We start from the raw sequence: 20359 nt of genomic DNA, 5'->3' as shown, positions 1-20359 counted from the left end.
AGGAGTTGGGCATCAACTGTGTCAACAATGGGGGACTTGCATTTTATTAAATGTTGGTTTATATTGTAAGCCTGTGGGGGTAGGGACTGTCTTTGTTCTGCGTTTATGTACAGAGCCAAGCACTTTGGGCCACCATCCCTGACTGTGGCTTGAGGCACCACCACAGTACCTCTACTACTACTGCTAATGTTCACTTGGTCTAAATTTCCCCTGAAAGAGTTGCATATGAAATTGCAGTCTAAAATTATTTATGCCCACAGTTTATAAAGTTGGGCTCATAATTTGGCCTTCAGTATATGATCCTCATTGGTTAGCCAGGAAAAACTCTGTCTAAACCTCTGGATGGGTATAGAAGATCAAAGAGAAAATGTTCACCTCCATAATGACTTCAAGCATCAAAGACAGTATAATTTGTTTACCTTTATATCTAAGGTCAATTGTCTTCCATAATTAGTTGGGGCTCTCAGAAGGATTTGAATAATGACATTCAGGAAATGCAAAAAGTCAAGAACATAAGATTGATTTATTCATTAATTTGAGATTATGAGAATCTTGTCATTTCCGTATGAGAGATTCTGGAACTAGAACACTTTTGGCTGTAAATGCAAAAAATAAATGAAAATACTCCTAACTTTATTAGTCAGATCAATTGATTAATTATTATTACTGTCATTGTTTTGATCGAGTGATAATGGTGTGATCTGTTTTCATGCTTAACAGTAGATTGTTCTGAGCTAAATCAGGTTTGAAGTAACAAACAGAAGTGCCATTTTAAATCTTTCCACAGACTGAGTGCTGACACCTTAGTGCTATTCTTTTGTGATGGTACAAAGAACACTTCTCTGTACAGCAGCCAGACACTGACTGGTTTAGTTATTTAAAGAGGAACTGTCTGGATTACAGGATTTATTTTAAAACATTCCTGGAATTTATTTTAGTAGGGTAATGCTTCATTTGAGGGAAGCTGCTGATATGATGTATAATATTTCTTCCAGTCATCAGATATGTGCAGATACCTTTTTTATTTTTCAGACAATATACAGAAATGTGTTAGATGATGTATATGAGTATCCCATCCTCGAGAAGGAATTGAAAGAATTTCAAAAGATACTTGGAATGCATCGTCGTCAGTAAGTATTGATTATTTTCGTCAACCCTCATTTTTTGGGGTATAATTTACTTTTTTTTAATTTTAGCACAGAGAAAGACAAAAGGATAAGTAATATAACTATAATACAAGGGAAACAACCTTTCTTTTTACATATAACCTTATAAATAACCTTTCTTTTTACCTGAAGCCAGATTATTCCAATTTTTCTCATGTTGTAGAGTAAGGTACTATGCAATTACTCCCATTAATTTTGGTGAGACTACTTGTGAAGTAGAGTATTACTCAGTGTGTGTAAGTGGCAAAATATGACTCATTTGTCATGGTTATTTTTAGTAAAAGTCATGGACAGGTCACGGGCAATAAACAGAACTTCATGGAAGTCTGTGAGCTGTCCCTGACTTTTACTAAAAAATAACTGACAAAATGGGCAAGCAGGAGGGTTCAGTACCCACTGCTGCTGGAGCTCTGGGATCCCCCCCACTGCCCACAGTGGCGGGGAGCACTGAGGTGCCCCCTGCCACCCACAGCAGCTCGGAGCTCCTGGGAGCCCTCTCCTACCCTCCTTCACCCTGCAGTGACTTGGAGCTCTGGGGTCCCTGCCAGCTGATCGCTCCAGCCTGGCTGCCCTGGGGCTGAAGTGGAAAATGTCACAGAGGTCTCTGGAAGTCACGGATTCTGTGATCTCCATGACAAAATCTTAGCTTTACCAGTAATTAGAAATGAATTATTTAAAATAACTGATACAATATACTTTATTGTTTGTGAGTGGACAGGACTTCTTTTACCATGAAACATTTACTCAACCCTCTTTTGCAACTAATATAGCAAGTTTGTTCTTTAATACTAATTATGTTTTTAAAGACATTTTAATGCATATGTTTCAAGTAAGCAGAATATTTTTTTTGTTGTTTGATCATCTTGAGATCAAAGAGAGCTTTGACATTGACTGTGACCAGTTCTTATCCCTAGGGATGAATATCTTATTTGTTTTCTATAGTATCAAACAAGTTTGAAGCACTTATGTTTTCATCCCAGATTATATAATTAAACAAATGGTTTCAATCTATTAAAAGCGAGTAGTTATCCAGCAATTGTTACTCTTATAGCCTCAAAAGTCTGTTTTGCAATTGCTCATACCATGCAACTTTCACAGTTTGGTGTAATTAGATATTTAGAGATTTTACATTCAAATCTGTGAAATCAGTGTTTATGTGGACTATTTCATTCTTCCCAGGGTTTGCTATGTTTCTGTGATTGGGTAAGCTTACTAAGGGGGTCACTAGGTCAGAGGTAGCCTGAGCACTTGTCTGCATGTGGAATTAGTCGGGAACAGCTATTACTGAATAACTTCATGTTGTGGACTCTCATATTCTAAAACAAGAATGCCTTGCTCTTATTTAGCTTAACTGTTCTAGAATAAGTTTGTCTACACATGGAGTTATTCAGGCATAGTCGTTACTGAATAGCTGCATATGTAGACAAGCCCTGAGTTTAAAGGAATTTTAATTTTACATATAATCTTTGTATTTGGCCCTCAGTGTCAGAAACAGAAATGGGTCCCAGAACTCCTGACTCAAGTCCCTGATCTGATCACTAGTCCATGCTCTGTCTTGTACTGGCATATAAAAATGTGAATGTTTATGGTGAACCAGTTTGCCAAGTATACAGTACTGTGCGCACTGAAATATGTTATAGGATGTTGACAGGATACACCTTTTGTAAATGTACACCTCAGCTGATGTAAATCAGCATAGTTTCGCTTTACATAGCTAAGGAATTGACCCTACGGTTTTTAGTGTAGTTTGCTGCGGCTTGATCCTATGACCGTCTAACTTCTTCCTGGGTGCAGCTGGGTGCCCTCAGCTCGCACTGGAGGAACTCTGCACTTACTTTATAGTGACTATATTATGTTGGCTGGCTGCAAATTCATTTTCTAATCTTTGGATAGAATGAATAACTCAAATTATCCCTTTTGTTTCAGCACTGTAGATGAATATTCACCTCACAGAAAGGTAATACAGAGTACATATATTTGACTTTTACACTGATTGCTTGCTCATAGCCTCCCCTCCTCTCTCTTGGCTTCTCCTCTTAATTAAAAATGACTACTGGCCAAAAACATGACAGGACACATCTAAGAGTCTAGGCCTGTAATGTTGCGAAAAGCTTTTTTTCCCCTGCCAGCGCAGCTTTGGTTTCAGTTGTGTATGCTGACCTAAAGTGACTGTGACATTATTAGCATTTCAACAACATGTTTTGAGATGTCAAAATTCAATAGGAGCCTAACAGCATACTGCTTCCTGGCTGGATAGATCCAGGTTTGAATTCAGGAAGACAGACACAAACAAATCTAGCAAAGACAATGACTACAAATGTCAGGTGGTCAGTCAGAGTAAAGGGAGTTGTGCTGTGACAGGGACAGATACATACAGAGAGAGAGAAACATGAATTTGTGCCTATTTAACTAGAAGGAAAGGATGCAGAAGGGGGATGTCAACATAAGAGCTACGTGGCAGTGAATTGCTGTGCTCATGAAATTCACTGGATTGAAGTTGAAGTGTGTAATAAGCTTTAAAATGTTATTTTAGAAATGTGGAAAGCAGAAAATGAGATTGTAGATAAATTGCTGACCAGACCAACTGACAGTTGCTATTTAGGACAGTGTGTAAGAAATGAACTGTGAATGTGATCAGAGTCCCTTGCAATGTTTGCACTGCTTAGCCTAGACATGTCTAATTTCCTCAGAATTCCCCACCTCTACTGTTGTTAAATAAGGCAACTCCCTCTTTATTTGTCCAAGAATGGATGGGTGGATTTCCTAGACTTCTCTAGAGCATTCTACATGCAGTTATTGCTTTGTAAAGGGCAGGAACACATGCATTCATTGTTCTTTTTTTATTTATTTGTCCCGTCTTAGAATAAAGCCTTTTTCCACCAATTCAGTCTCAAGGAGAACTGGCTCCAGCACAAAGGAACCATGAATGAAACAGAGGAAAGTAAGTATGATTTAGAAGCAGTAGAGGAAAAGCTCAGTACAACACCTCTAAATATTGGTATAAGAATATTTCTACATAAAGGCTTCCCTTAAGGAACACTTTCAATTACAAACTTACAACTTCTGAATAAGAATCTGGAGCTATAAAAGAAGAAAGATCTTATGCAGTGAGAATACAGTTCTGTCTGATGCCTTATGCAGGGCTTCAACTGTAAAATGATGTCCTAGGGGCACCTTTTTTTCCTCTCTTCCCTCCCCACCCCAACATCTTAGTAATAAAGCAACAGAGTCTTGTGGCACCTTACAGACTAACAGACGTATTGGAGCATAAGCTTTCATGGTTGAATACCCACTTCAAAGCTTTTTACAGATCCAGACTAACACAGCTACCCCTCTGATACTTAGTAATAAAGGTATGTGACTCACAGGAGTCCTGACAAGAGATTGGACTTTATTTCCAGGCTTTTGATATGGTTCCAGATTGCAAAAGGTTAACATTCCTGTCACGTGAGGGCTCCTGGCTCCAGTATCCATTGTTACAATCTTCTCCCTCCAAACTCGTTTGCAGGTGAAATGCAACACGCCCCTTCACGTTAATATCATCCATTTACAAAATGCACTTTGCGTTCATTGTTGGTAATGCAATAATAAAGTGAAGCATTACACATTGTCAGCTTTTTGGGAGTGAGGGAGAGAGGACAATTCTATCATGGCTCCAGATTGTTGTGTGAGCTGAAATTAGTGTGTATAGAGACACTAGACCCGTGCTTAAGTAGAGAAGACCAGAGTGAAATCCCTCACTTTATGAAGTCACTCCTGCAACATTTTCTAGTCCGTAATGGTAACTGAAGGCCCAACAACTCTACAAGTTCAACTCAGATCAGAGTATAATTAATGCCCATTTATGCTTATCATAACTGTGCTCTTTAAATATTCAGAGAAGTATTTCCCTGTGGTGCTCTCTAGGGTGGCTTTATATCTCTCTAGGGTTACCTTATACTACCTAACTTTTGGCTTGACGTTCAGATTTGTTGGGATTTCAGACTCACAAGACAGCCTCTAAAAATTTCACGGTGAGATCCTAACCCCTGCTCTGGCTCCTTTATGACATATAAAGGGGCCCTCAAAGCCCATATGCAGGTGGAGGAAGATTCCCTTGAAGTAGGAACTGAAGCAGACAGTCATAAGACTTCCACCCTTGGCGTGCCAGAATGTGGCGCTGTGGTCAGGAGGGACATGTCAGGGCTGTGGATGCTGCAGTCCATAGGGCATCCTGGGGAGGCTGCTGTAACTTACATAGACCTCCAGCTCAGTCTAAATTATGCTGGAGGCATCTTCGGCCTGGGGACCAGCCCAGGATCAGAAGAGTATAAAGATGATTTAAAGCTAACTTAGTCCACACCTTACTTCCCTTAGACTATTAGTTCGGTTCTGCGCTTCTTAGAGGAAGTGCAGCATGGCATCTCTAGACTTTCAGTGGTTCCACAGAAATAACAACCACAGATCTGACATTTAAAATACGAGTGGGGAATAGAGTTTGGGCAGGCCATAAAGATGACAGTTCGTGAGTACCTCACATCTAGTGTGGTCCAAATCCATTTAAAGTAAGGGAGACGTTATTGGCCCAATTTAAAATTTAAAGATTGTGTTTGCTGTTGGTCCCCCATCACTGCCCCTCCCCCACCCCCAGTGGCAGAGAATCCTGGAGGAGGGGAAGACATTTCATCCAGGAGGAAAATCACTGGTTCTTCTGGTAACCATTGTAGGCAGGTCTGATAACACTTTCCAGATGGAAGTCAAATAATCCTGTCAATTCCCACCTCCCCTTTTTTTTTTTTTTAACAGCTGGTATCATAAAGCCAACATGTATCTTTTCATGAGTTTTAGCTATTCCAAATAGAAATTCTGTCACAGGATGAACACCTGATTTACTGCCTGCCAACAGAGACAGGCTAACAAAAAAAATTCTTAAATCATACGACTGAGATTTTTTTGTAAGGGTTAAAACAAGGTTCTCTCTCTCTCTCCTTCTCTACTTCAAAACAACAAAATGGTGTTTTTTTCACTAGAGTAAAGTTGCTGACCAGTGTCCTCTAGTGTAGCCTAAGTTAATGAAAATGCCTTGCAGTTGTAAAGGTTTGTGAAGCAGAGGCAGAGTTATTGTTTTATACATCTGTCAGTAGAGACAGAAGAAATCTTATCTGTGGAAGAGAGAAAGGATCATCTCTATACTTTTGTTGTCTCTGTCTGTCTGTAGGAAAAAAGACTAAATTATAGGTTTAAAAAAAACAATGTTTAATGAAGCACCAGAGTGAGTACGAGTACAAAATAAAGACCATTCTGGTAGTGAGCTTCATTGACAGATGTCATTTTTGAAATACTGATTATACATGTCTGCTGCTATGTTTCTCCTCTCTTATATTACTACCACGATCCACATGACTGACTAAGATTTCAGTTCTACAAAACCTGGATGCCTGAATCTTTGTAACAGAAACAAAAGAGGTGCTAACTGGGCTGATCATATGATGATGCGGTTACTGTCATGCCAGACCAACCCATTTCAAGATAGACCTTTGAATTCTTTCTCCTTAGGCCAGATGAAAGGTTATTACTGAGAGTTACTGAGTACCTGAATCTCCCTTTAACTTCAATGGAAGTTACAGGTATTTGGGCACTTTTCCAGATCAGTCCCTTACAGGTGTGAAGCGCATGTTCCAAAAAGGAGCTATACTTGAACTAAGAACAGGAGTACTTGTGGCACCTTAGAGACTAACAAATTTATTTGAGCATAAGCTTTCATGGGCTAAAGCCCGCTTCATTGGATGCATACAATGGAACATATAGTAAGGAGATATATATACACATACAGAGAACATGAAAAGAAAGGGAGCAAAAATCAAAAGCTGAGATTGAAAAGGAAAGAGAGAGAAGAGGAAACTTATTTTCAACGTATCCAAAATAAAAGTGTTATAGAACACCTGCTCTGCAGTAAATATCTACAGGAATTCTAACTGTATGTTGGTGAAGCACTATACTGTTCTTTATTATGTCCTTGTGATTTTCCAGGGAGAGGAGGAAAGGAAAAATGATGAAGTTTGTCTTAAAAGGTTATTGTGCTTGTTGCGGGGTCGGCAACCTTTCAGAAGTGGTGTGCCGAGTCTTCATTTATTCACTCTAATTTAAGGTTTCATGTGCCAATAATACATTTGAACATTTTTAGAAGGTCTCTTTCTATAAGTCTATAATATATAACTAAACTATTGTTGTATGGAAGGTTTTAAAAATTAAGACGCTTAAAATACAGAGCCCCCCGGACCATGGCCAGGACCTGGGCAGTGTGAGTGCCACTGAAAATTGGCTCGTGTGCCGCGTTCGACACACGTGCCATAGGTTACCTACCCCTGCCCTAGGTCAATGTACAGCAATTATCAAAGATTACTGTCAAACAGAATAACAGCCAAGGCATTGCCACAGTTTGGTTTCTTAAATTCTTCCACCTCCTAGTAGTATGTGTTCTCATCTGTTTATGGACATTTCTTTCTTCCTTTGTGCAGTTTTCTGCCGTGTGTATATAACAGAACATTCCTATGTCAGCGTAAAAACTAAAGTATCCACTTCAGCTCAGGAGATACTGAAAATTGTAGCAGAAAAAATCCAGCATGCAGAGGAGGACCTGACTCTAGTTACTGTCACATTCTCTGGGGGTAAATAATTTTCACTCATCCTACCTTTTACTGTATCTCATCTATAAAAAGAGAGTTGACATTTTAAAGTGCAAGGATGTAACTGTTCCAGTATGGGTCCACAGCTGGATGACCACAGTAACAATAAGGAGCTGCCTACCAGAGAGTTGTTTCCATGACAACAGCTAATTTTTGGGTACAGTAGGTTATTGCATTTCCTCACCAGGATTGGACTGCAAAGGACTTTCAAGTGATTAGAAATATAAGATTTTTCCACAGATAAGTCTCCTAGTTTCATATTTAAATGAACTTGGGAAGGTGCTACAGTCTGATTTGCCTTAAAATGAGGATGAGTAACACTGTGTGCTAGTGGGATAAGTTATGAATTTTCTGTAATGGGTGGATGGAGGAGGGGTAGAAAATGTGTAAAATGTAGCTATTTGGAGCAACCCAAGTAATATTTTCTTTGATTAAAGGCTGTTGGGATTATCCTAGTTTGTAGCTCCCCCCCCCCTTATTATTTTAGTCTGTCTTGCTTAACAAAGAAAGGTTTATTGTCTCTTTCAAGGGATATTACATAAATTACAAGCTGACACTATTGATCTATTTGACCTGCCTGGCCTCCTCATTTCTTTTGGTGTCTGTCAAATCTTAAGATCTTTCAGAAGCTGTTTTGCTTATTTTTCATGGCTGTGAATTTGGTAGGGCCATAACTATACGTCATGGACCATGAAATCTGTTTTTGTGTGTGTGTGCACCATTACCCTATGCTATATAGATTTCATGGGGGAGACCAGTGGTTCTCAAATTGGGGGTCTGACCCAGAAGGGCGGTGCAGGGGTTTACAAGGTTATTTTAGAGGTGTTGCGGTATTGCCACCTTTACTTCTACGCTGCCTTTAGATCTGGGCATTTGGAGGCACCACCCCGCCAGCAGCAGCACAGAAGTAAGGGTGGCAATACTATACCACTCTTATTTCCATGCTGCTGCCTTCAGAACTGGGTGGCTAGAGAGTGGCAGCTGCTGACTAGAGCCCAGCTCTGCAGCCAGCAGCACAAAAGTAAGAGTGGCAACACCATACCAGGCCATCCTTCCTCCTGCACTGCTGCTGACAGTGGCTCTGCCTTCAGAGCTAGGCTCCCGGCCATCAGTCGCTGGTCTCCAGTTGCCCAGCTCTGAAGGCAGCACCGCTGCCATCAGCAGTGCAGAAGTAAGGGTAGAAGTACCGCAGCCCCTCACCTACAATAACCTTGCAACACCTCCCCCCCAACTCCTTTATGAGTCAAGACCCCTAGAATTACAACACTGAAATTTCAGATTTAAATATCTGAAATAATGAAATTTTTGATTTTTAAAATCCTATGACTGTGAAATTGACCAAAATGCACCATGAATTTGATAGGGACCGACTTATAGTATCCCGTTGTTACTCTTAGTGAATATAAAGATGGTGATTTAATTAGTTGCATAAAAATAAGAAGTTGGATCTACAAAAGAGGCTAATGAATAGATTTTAAATATATGGGCCAGGTCCTCAGCTGGCATAAATTGGTGTAGCTCTATTGAAGTTGAGGATTATAATGTACACACCTATATTTACTTTTGAATAAATCTAAAATGGATAAATACAATAAATTATACATTTAATTTATCTGATTCAAAGCATAAGGTCAAATTCTCTTACCCCCATGCAGATCCCAAACAAACAAACTTTGTGCAGGGTACCCATGGGGGTCATGAGGCAATGGTATCCTGCCCCAACAACTCAGAGCCTACGTGAGGAGCAGCCATGCTACCACATTTAAGTGGGAGTTTTGGCCAGCAGATCCATGTAATTTCCAGACATACTTGCCATGCCCCTGCCTGTGCCCTAACATGCCTGCAGTGCCTTCTTAGAACTGCCAAACAGTGGTTCTGCTGCTTTTCAGGTCTCCTGCATCTGTGTAACTAGGAGGCAGGATTCACTGCTGCATAATAATGATGATAACTTCATTGCTAGCTTTGATAGCTCGAGAACGAGCAATTCATAAATACTGAAGTATGATATTATCTAATGGCCTATATATGCTGGTTTCTAGAGAAAGCACTAAAATAATAATCACTACTACTTGTCTGTTAAATTTCAAAACTAATTAAAACCAACAACAATAGGAATGTCACTTGTTCATTAACATTTGTAAGCCACAAATTTTTACCTCTTCTGGATTAATTCATTCAGTGCTATCAAAACTAAGGTGTCCTGATTGTGTTATACTATCGGTAGCATAACTCCCATGTATTTCCCTTTTCTGGTTGTAATAACATTTGCATGAGTTAGAGATCTGCTGCATCTTCTGTTTGTGTTAGCAATGTAAACATTAAAGATGTAATTTTTATTAAACCAGTTGATTGAATGAACTAGGATGTTTTCATTCAAAATGATTTCAGAATTTTTTTACTCCTTGTAAACAGTGGTTCAAACGTAAATGTATCTCCTACTACTAAGGAGCTGAAAGCACTAGTGCAGATGGCACAGACCTGAATAATTCAGCTTCATGGGCATCTTGTTTGATTGTATTTACTGTACGCCACATAGACAGTGGTACCTCAAGCCTGGTGGATAAAGGGGAACAGGTTGAGTAAATCATTAAATACTATAGACAATACTTGGTTACAATTGCTAAAGCAAATTTTCCTTTAGGCATTTGTTTGCATGTGGAACTTGTTGTTTATGTATCATGTAGACTTCTGAGGCTTCTGACTTTTTTTTAATATATCTATATTTTAAAGAAAAACATGAACTACAACCAAATGACCTGGCTATCTCAAAATCTCTTGAAGCAACCAGTCGTATGTTTGTCTACAGAAAAGATCTGACTGATACTTTGGTAAGACTGTATGATCTAAAGCTGTATAATGGTCTATTTGTCTGATTCCAAGTCTAAACCTAGTGGTTTTTCAATGATGATGATACTTTTCAATGTACAATTTTCTTTTTCCAATTTCCTTAATAAAACTTGTCTGGACTAATTTGCAGAAAGGGAGCTGTAGCATAAATAACTGCCAAAGTCTCTTTCTGTAATTTATTGAGCTAATTGTGCCTTTTAAAATAAATGGTCCTGAATTTGAGTGTCTTTACTAAACAGCAGTGGAATTAATTAATGTGTCAAATAGGCTAAAGCTTTTATATCAGTTTATAGGGCTTGGTCAACTCATTGACATTTGTTAAAAGAGAAAAATTAAAACTCAAATAGTGCTTGGTCCCTGTGCAGGGATGGAAATGGGATGGGGATGGAGAGAGCCAATGTAAGGAGCCTTATTTCCTTGTGCCTCTCAGCCACTTTGTAGGGCCCAATGCATAATAGGATTTTTCATGCTCTGCTGAGTTCAGCATCTGTTCCTCCCTAGGATGGCTACTGCACAAAAAGGCTCATGTCAGACAGGGGAACTAGGCAGACCCGCAAAGTGAACTATGATCCAAGGTGCAGTCCCTCTCAGAGTATCTTTTGGGGAGGTGCTACTATACACCACCTGCAATGTAGACCAGCACATGTCAGGTGCAGCTAGATCCTCAATAAATGAACTTTTCAACAATCCTTTGCCAACATTACAACTATGTAGAAACAAGTATATGAATATTCCAACTGCTATGGTACATTATCAGTATAATTAGACTTCATGAATTTGCCTTATGCAAGAGAAATGTCTAGTTGCATTTTATTGGATGAGTGTCTCCTAAGAGCTGACATGCTATTATAATGTATCTTCATCTACATTGTTTGCAGACTAGTATCCACCTTTTAAAAAAATGTTGTTAATAGCAAAACATCCCCAGCAAGCGATAAGCAATCTAGTTTCATTAGCTACAGAGAGTTTTGTGGAAGGCTTTAAATTTAAATTTAAGGTTTAAAAAAAAAAGCACTAAAATGATGGCTCAACTGATCAAAATCAGCTTTCATCTGGGCAGATGACACATGCCAAATTTCAGACTGATGACATAAAAAACAGGAGAACTTTTTGAAAATCAAATTTACAATAGAAATGGCAGATAATCCTTAACTCCAGTGGTATTAATGAGTTCCACAGTACTATGCTAAGTAATTTTTGTGAATTAGGCCTCACACTTTTTTATTGCTGCCTGACAGTTGCATTCAAAGTAAGCCATTTTTCATCACAAAATTGATGGTTTTATGTACTTGTAAATGTGCATTCTGGGCTGCAGGTACATTATATGTATATTCTGTACTAGAAATCTGATCTGTTTCCTTACTGGAACTCACCATAACATTGTCTTTATTTTGAATACAAAACTTGCTGGAGCATTATTTCCAATAACAGGCCATAGTGATTTCAAGGATTTCACTTTCATTATGCTGTCTGCCTGGTCAGTCTTTTACAATCAGGTTTTAGAGACGGAGGGGGCCTAATGCAATAAGAAGACATTGATCACATTTTTCTGTTTGTTAAACAGGCTGTAACTCATTGAAGGTGAACAGTGTAATGAAAAACTTAAGTGCACTCAGGGAAGATTACTTTTTCAATGTTGGGGTTTTTACTTCAGTGTAGTAGCTAATTCAGGGCAGAGTATCTGGAAATTGCTCAGGATGCTTTTATTTCTGTCTGTTGACTTAGAATCCATATGCTGAAAATGAGGAATCGCTGCAAAGGTCTGTAAGAATTTTGGGAATTAACACCTGGGATCTTGCCTTAGAATTAACATACTTTGATTGGAGTCTCTTCAATTCAATTCACGAGGTAAGAAGCAGTAGCTTTAGTGTTACTGTATCGCTAATTGTCCAAGTTGTTGTGGGTTTTTTTTAATCAAAGGTACAAATATGGGTAAAATAAGTCACTGAAAGTTAGAATATAGGCTACAAATGGGAAAAAGACTGTATCATTTAAAATTCATGCTGAAAGGTCTACTCTATTGTTCATGCAGAGGAAACTGATGCAACATCATATCATTGTCATGATTTTGCAGTGTCCTGATGTTGCATCATCATGTTTACGTTGGAACATAAGTATCACAACATTACAGTGCATCAGTATCATATTTAATGTAACAACACTGGGTGGTGAGAATATCACGTAAGCCCCAGAAGATGTTTTGGCAACCTTTGATAGCCTGTAAATCTGTCCAGGTAAAATTGATGCCCCAACATAGGGAAGTTGTATGCATCTTGTTTTTTCTTTGATCATACGTGAAATTTTAAATTTGTATTGTTTTATATCTGAAAATAGAAAAGTAAGAAGTCTGTCTTTTGCACGTAGTAATATTTCAGTAAACTTAAGACTTTTTGATTGAGATCATAAAAGCCATACGATATGGGGTGTGTGTACACACCTACATCTCCTGTGGAAGGGACTCCATTAATTTGTATCAAGTTATCACTTTAAGCACAATGTAACCTGTGATTTTAGCAAAGCCACTAGGTGCCAACCTACTGTGAAGGACTTTAAACTAGGTTCAGAGCGGGCAAGTGCAAAAGTCCACAAGTAGGCATAAAAAAGGGCTAGATGGCTGGGGTAGTGGTGGAAGAACATGGAAAATTACTATAGAGTCATAGCTCTTATTATCTATCCCTTTCCTAATGATTCCTAACATTCTGTTAGCTTTTTTGACTGCTGCTGCATATTGAGCAGATGTTTTCAGAGAACTATCCACAATGACTGCAAGATCTCTTTCTTGAGTGGTAACAGCTAAGTTAGACCCCATCATTTTATATGTATAGTTGGGGTTATGTTTTCCAATGTGCATGACTTTGCATTTATCAACATTTTGTGCCTAGTCACCCAGTTGTGTGAGATCCCTTTGTAACTCTTTGCAGTTTGCTTTGGACTTAACCCTCTTGAGTAGTTTTGTATCATATGCAAATTTTGCCATCCCATCTCCTTCCTGACCTCAAACCTTTTTGATGGTATAGTGAAACAGTTCCTCCCTTTTTTCCCCCGCCTGTTCTTTCTGAAAAAGCTATATCCCTCTATACCAATATCCCAGGCATGAGACTTATCCCACCAAGTCTCTGTAATGTCAGTTAAGTCATAATTTAGGTCAGGGACTAATACACAGGAAGAACTGGAAGTATTTCCCATATTCCTTGTATTTGTATATATACATTAAGATGATGAGCAGATTCCCCTACTGAACATAAGAATGTCCATACTGGGTCAGTCCAAAGGTCCATCCTGCCCAGTATCTTGTCTTCCAATAGTGGCCAATGCCAGGCACTTCAGAGTAAATGAACAGAATAGGTAATCATCAAGTGTTCCATCCCCTATTGCCCATTGCCAGCTTTTGGCAAACAGAGGCTATGGACACCATCCCTGCCTATCATAGCTAATAGCTGTTGATGGACTATTCATGAATTTATCTAGTTCTTTTTTTGAACCCTGTTATAGTCTTGGCCTTCACAACATATTCTGGCAAGGAGTTCCACAGGTTGACTGTGCTTTGCATAAATAAATACTTCCTTTTGTTGTTTTAAACCTGCTGCCTATTAATTTCATTTGGTGACCCCTAGTTCTTATGCTATGAGAAGGAGTACATAACACTTCTTTATTTACTTTCTCGACACCAGTCATGATTTTATAGACCTCTGTCATGTCCCCCCTTAGTCATCTCTTTTTCAAGCTGAAAAGTCCCAATCTTATTAATCTGTCCTCATATGGAAGCTGTTCCATACCCGTAATCATTTTTGTTGCCCTTTTCTGTACCTTTTCCAATTCCAATATATCTTTCTTGAAATGGAGTGACCACATCTGCATGCAGTACTCAAGATGCCATGGATTTATATAAAGGCAATCTGATATTTTTCTGTCTTATGGTCTGTGTTTAATTGGTCCAGCTCAATACCGGGGGCTGGACTCGATGACTTCTCAGAGTCTCTTCCAGCCCAACATTTATGAGATTCTAAAATGGCATAACCATTTAAGGCTCACTCTAGTGCCCTATGTGCCTTTCCACTGACTTTAATGGGCATTGCAACAGGCCCTCTAAAGCATAGTCCTGAGTAATCTAGAAGTCTCATGGGAATAAAGTGGATGGAGGGAATAGGGCCAGTGCAACAGAAATGTCAAAATCAAAATAGTAGTGAATCATAAACTGAAAAAAACGTGGTGCCCCATTGAGAATAAGGGGAAGAATGTGACCTCTTCCATGCCTTTCATCTTAGATCTGTTCTCTGAGCTTTTCTATAAGTTCCATTAGAAACTTAGAAGTTCTATTTAGAAACTTTAAAACTACAGATGGGTGAACTTGTTCAAGGGGGAAAAAAAAAAGCCTTCCCCTTGCTCCCTGAAGCATTAGCTATTTTTAGAACCAAATCTGAAATGAACTTTTTTTTAAGGCTCTGGGACGTTCAGATATGGGTTGTTTTTTCAGACTGGAGCTAGTAATGATGAAATGTTGAGAGAGACAGACTATTCTTGTTTTATTTCCAGACCAGAAGTAGAGCTGCAGAAAATCTCATAAAAACACTTATTGCAAGATTTCCAACCCACATGCAAACTCAAGGGGTTCCAATAAGCCTCTAAACTCCAAACCAGAACTTTGAACCATTTGAGATTAACTCATCACTGATTCAGACACCCCTTATAAATAGCAATGATTTCTTACCTAATCTAATTTTTAAAAATATATTCAATTTTAGATCATTTACATTTTATTTACAGTTTTTAAAAGCCCTACTAATACAATAATTGTGTTCCAGCAAGAGCTGATATACTTCACCTTCAGCAGACAGGGCAGTGGTGAAAACACTGTGAATCTTAGTCTTCTGCTTCAAAGATGCAACGAAGTACAACTCTGGGTGGCCACAGAGATACTCCTCTGCAGTCAACTCTGTAAACGTGTACAGCTAGTGAAAAAATTCATCAAGATTGCTGCCCAGTAAGTAACTAAAGTTGAAACTGGAATCCTTCAATGAACATCTTTTATCTTTTCATTTGAGGGGGAGAGAGACAAAGTAATGAAAGGAAATTTGTTGTTATCCCTTGTCTTTAAATGTTTAGTAAGTGTGATGTACACATAAAATGGTCTATAAATAACAATATTAACAAACCCTGGCCAAGCCCAAGCATAATGCAGCTGTATGCTTCATTTATGTGGCTGTCCTTTGTATCAAACAATGATGTCATGGCCTCTTGTGTGTTCTCTTGTGGCTGTGTAGTTTGATCCATGAAGATCAAAGTCACAAGCAGATATCACATAGGAATGCACAAGCTCCCACTAAAGACTCGGCGTGAGATTTGGCCACTTCTTCAGTCAGATTTCCATCTCTGTCTTTCTCAAAGTGTTTACAACCTTTCTTGATAGTTGCTCTCCATTCAAGTCTTCCTCTTCAGCTCAGCCAATGCACTTACAACGTAACCTGCAAAATTCAAGCTATTTCATTAATGTCTTTTGATAAGACCACCAAATGCATTTGCAATGTTAACTTTAAGCCCATACCTCCAAAGATGAGACTACTCAGACTGAGCTATTGCACAGTCTACTCCTCTTGAGTGCGCTTAATTTAACCAAATTGTTACATTTAGTTACATTTGCCAAATTTTAACTGAGAATACTGGATGGGCAATTCCTGCTTCATTACTAACATTATTAGCCTTTACTGTATGCTTGTGGAACATAATACAAGTAAATACTGTACACAGAGACATCATTTCTCTTTAATCATGACAGTTTTAGCAACCAAGGGAATGAAGCTATAGAAACAAATGCAACCATTCTCCTCACCTCTCTCATACATTTGTTGGTCTGCTGCAGTATGTGAATATTCATGTTCATAGAAAATGTATAATTTGTTCCCACATCTATCCCTTTGCCGATTGACTTGATTTAATTTGTTCCAAGAGAAGTAATTATATACAGAAGGCCATTCTCTGCTGAACCAGTGTCTTTGGTGAAGTGCATTCTGTTAATCTAATACAATATACTTACAAATGCAATTTGTTTTGGGTTGCAAGTTTTGTGCTATCCAACAATGCATTCATTTCCAGGCTTATCAATTGTAACTTTGTTCTTATTCTGTCTGAAAGGATTGATTTCATGTGGCTCACTGGCTTCCCTGGTAACACTAATTTGTATTCCTAGAAGAGTTTCATTGCTGTTTCCCATGAATAGAGATATATATGCCCCTAGAGTCAGAGGTTGCTATGTCTGAGTTAATTCCATCTCTTTTAGGGGAATGTGAAGTTAAAGTTGTAGAAACCAAATTTGGTAACTGGCAAATAGAAGAGGGCATTTTATATTTGCATTACTGATGTGCTCATTATTGTACTATCTAGGAACCAAAATATAGGTGCAGATTTAGATGAGCTTGTAGTTCATTCAAATGCTGCTCTACTCAGAAAAGTGACTCTCAAAAAGCAGCATTGTGTAGGGTTCCATTTTTATTGTATCTTAACTGACTCCCAGAACAAATTGGTGCATGGGGAATGTTTGGGGTATGGTAGGGAGGGGAGTAGCTTGAGCTCAGTATGTTCAGGCTGCTCTAACTCTTACCAGGGCAGAGAGTTAGAGAGCCATAACCAGCTCTCTGATTGCCCTCTGTTCTGCTGCTCCCAGATGCTGGATGTAGCAGAAAATCTGATCTAAAATCTCCCTGAGCTCCAGCTGAGTCAATGTAGGGCCATAACTTAAATCCCTGTGTTTGGTGCTTTTACACTGCATTGATGAGTTCCCTAGAAATACCCAAAATAAAGGAACAGGAGAATTTTATTTTAATGTAGAAAAATGCAAAAAGCAGAGAGAATGTTGTAAGAACATTGATACCTACACTTTTACAAATTAGAAATTCTACCCCAAAAATTAACATTAGCAACGAAAGAAGGAACCACTACTCTGGTTATACAGGAGAATTGTAGAAGCAATATTTAAGGAGAGTAGGTGAAGTAAAGGGAATTATTGATCAGTTAGTCTAATATAGATGCCAGGTTATTTCCTTGAGGAAATAAATCTGTATGCATTTAGAAGTAATCCTCTTGATATGAGAGAGCTAGACAGGTAAGCATGCATTTGGAAAAAACTGATGTTGACAATTGGATATGATTGCAAGTTTGGTAAGCAAAATAGTACAGTGGACATAAACTCTTATTCAACATTCATTAAAATCAATGGAAGATTTGTAAAAACCAATAGCATGAGACATTTCATGCCATGAAGAGTTTAAGGCCAATCTAAGGCTTGGATCATGCGAACACATAGGGTATGTCTACACAGCTGTAACAGACCTGTTGGCCCAGGTTAGCTGACTCAGGCTCACAGGGTTCAGGCTGTGGGGCTATAAAATTGCAGTGTATACATTCAGGTTCAGGCTGCAGCCTGAGCTCTGAGACCCCTAAGGATATGTCTACACTGCAGTGTAAGCCCAGGGCTAGTAGACTTGAGTTAGCAGGCTCTGAGTTTGTTAATCTAAGGCTTGAATGTCTAACTCCAGGTTAGGAATTGTTGAACCTTGGGCTCCAGTGTCTATTCTGCTAAGTAGGCCCAAGTCCAACTACCCATATCCCAGACTTCTTAGTTCTCTCCCAAAATGTGGTCACTCTGGCCCTTTGTGGTACAGTGTGCGAAATTCTCCACCAAACTTGACTGTCCACAGGACAAAAAAAAAGTCTGCTTGTGCAATTGTGGAATACACTTGGCAGACTCCCAGAGCACTAGTCCTGTGTGGTGGCTTTTACACTGCAAAACAATAGGACTTGAACCATGGGTTCTGGCTTGACTCATGCTCAGAACCTCCACCCCTTTGTGGTCCTGTTACCCTGGGTCTGATCTCTGGGTTAGCATGACTTGTTGTGCAAGAAACAGAGGTTAATCTTGAGCCTGAATTCAAACCCTGATCTTACGTTGCAATGTAGACATATCTTTAGGCACGTACTTAACGTTACTTATATGAGTAATGCCACTGAGGACAGTGGGACTGCTCATATGCTTAATGTTAATTTTAAGACACAATCCCAGCATATCTAATTTTTTATAGTTGAACTTCAGATACAGTCTTGCTTGAGAAAGTGGAATGATACTGTTTGGATAGCATGCTATAGTTTGTGATTACATATTTGCTAATGGGCTAAAAGTAAATAGGGAATAATCCTATATAAGAACGGCCATACTGGGTCAGACCAAAGGTCCATCAAGCCCAATATCCTGTCCTCTGACAGTGGCCAGTAGCAGATGCCTCAAGAGGAATGAACTGTCACCCAAGCCCAGCTTCTGGCAAACAGAGGCTAGGGACACCATTCCTTCCCATCCTGGCTAATAACCATTGATAGACCTATCTTCCACGAATCTATCTAGCTCCCTTTTGAATCCCGTCTTAGTATTGGCCTTCAACAACACCCTCTGGCAAGGAGTTCTAGAGGTTGACAGTGCGTTGTGTGAAACAATACTTTCTTGTGTTTGTTTTAAAACTGCTACCTATTAATTTCATTTGGTGGCCCCTTGTTCTTGTATTATGAGGAGTAAATAACACTTCCTTATTTACTTTCTCTACACCAGTCATGATTTTATAGATCTGTGATGTCCCCCTTTAGTCGCCTCTTTTCCAAGCTGAAAAGTCCTAGTCTTATTAATCTCTATTTCTATAGTAAAACATGAAATTAGAGAGGTATCCCTCAGAATTTCACAGTTATCAGTAATAGGGAGCAGTATTAACTAATAATTAATCCAGAGAGATATGTAAATTGAACATTAGCAGACCATAACAAATTGAGGGACTGCAAATACATTGGAGAGTAGAGAGAAAATACAGAATGACCTAAAGAGTTTAGTGTTGTCATGTGCAAGCAACAATAAGGAGAGATTTAATTTAGATAAATGCAGAGTAATACAACTAGGGAATACTAATACAAACCCATAGAAATATACAATATTGTTTAAGAGCAGCATTGTGGAGGAGGTCCTTGCGTGATAATAGATGACAATTTAAAGGCAAGGTCAAGGTGTGATGTTGCAAAGAATACATCTGATGCAGGATTTATGTTTATAGAGGAGTAGCAAATGAGAGAATAGAAAAGTAAACATAGAAACTGTCCCGTCTCCCCCCCTCCCTGATGCATTTCATTGGTAAGGCTAGAATTCAAGTACTGTGTAAAGTTTTCTATTTTTTTCAGTGTGGGGGTGTAGTGTGGCGTGAGGAGTTGATAAATTATGACAAAAAAGGATAACAAAGCTCAAAAAAGGATTGCTGGCCTTGACTGTGAAAAGAAATATAGGGAAATGAATATGTATAATTTACAGAAAAGATGATAAAGGAAGGTGAAAATATTTATATAACAATAGAGGGCAGGGAATCATTCTGTGAGGTAAAGAACAGGTAATCATTTTAGTGTAGAGGACAATCTTGTATTAGTGCAGGAAAGTTGGATTTGATAACCTGGAATATCTTTCTATCCCAATTATCTACACTCTAATTTCCTGTTCTCAGAGAATAATAATGTCCATTTTCTGAAAAACTTTATTGTTCTACAGCTGCAAAGCCCAAAGAAACCTGAACTCATTCTTTGCCATTGTTATGGGTCTCAACACTGCATCTGTCAGCCGGCTGTCTCAAACCTGGGAGGTAAGCCATGTCTTTGTATCTTTTCAAT

The 20359-nt window shown here is 38.8% G+C and overlaps 1 protein-coding gene across 5 annotated transcripts in view; it reads left to right on the top strand.

The window, feature by feature from the left end:
• The window catches only part of RAPGEF5 (Rap guanine nucleotide exchange factor 5), a 230537-nt gene that overhangs the window by 187762 nt on the left and 22416 nt on the right, over positions 1–20359 (top strand). For all 5 annotated transcript variants that reach the window (XM_030550749.1, XM_030550751.1, XM_030550750.1 and 2 more), the window contains 8 exons: positions 1033–1130; positions 3093–3123; positions 4029–4107; positions 7664–7813; positions 10562–10659; positions 12404–12526; positions 15481–15659; positions 20241–20331. In XM_030550749.1, the coding sequence (XP_030406609.1) occupies positions 1033–1130; positions 3093–3123; positions 4029–4107; positions 7664–7813; positions 10562–10659; positions 12404–12526; positions 15481–15659; positions 20241–20331 (849 nt within the window). The remainder of the gene's footprint in view (positions 1–1032; positions 1131–3092; positions 3124–4028; positions 4108–7663; positions 7814–10561; positions 10660–12403; positions 12527–15480; positions 15660–20240; positions 20332–20359) is intronic.

Source organism: Gopherus evgoodei, chromosome 2 (assembly GCF_007399415.2).
Source record: "Gopherus evgoodei ecotype Sinaloan lineage chromosome 2, rGopEvg1_v1.p, whole genome shotgun sequence".
NCBI classification, from domain to species: domain Eukaryota; kingdom Metazoa; phylum Chordata; order Testudines; family Testudinidae; genus Gopherus; species Gopherus evgoodei.
Note: the sequence above shows the minus strand (reverse complement) of the source record. Positions and strands in the feature narration are given on the sequence as shown.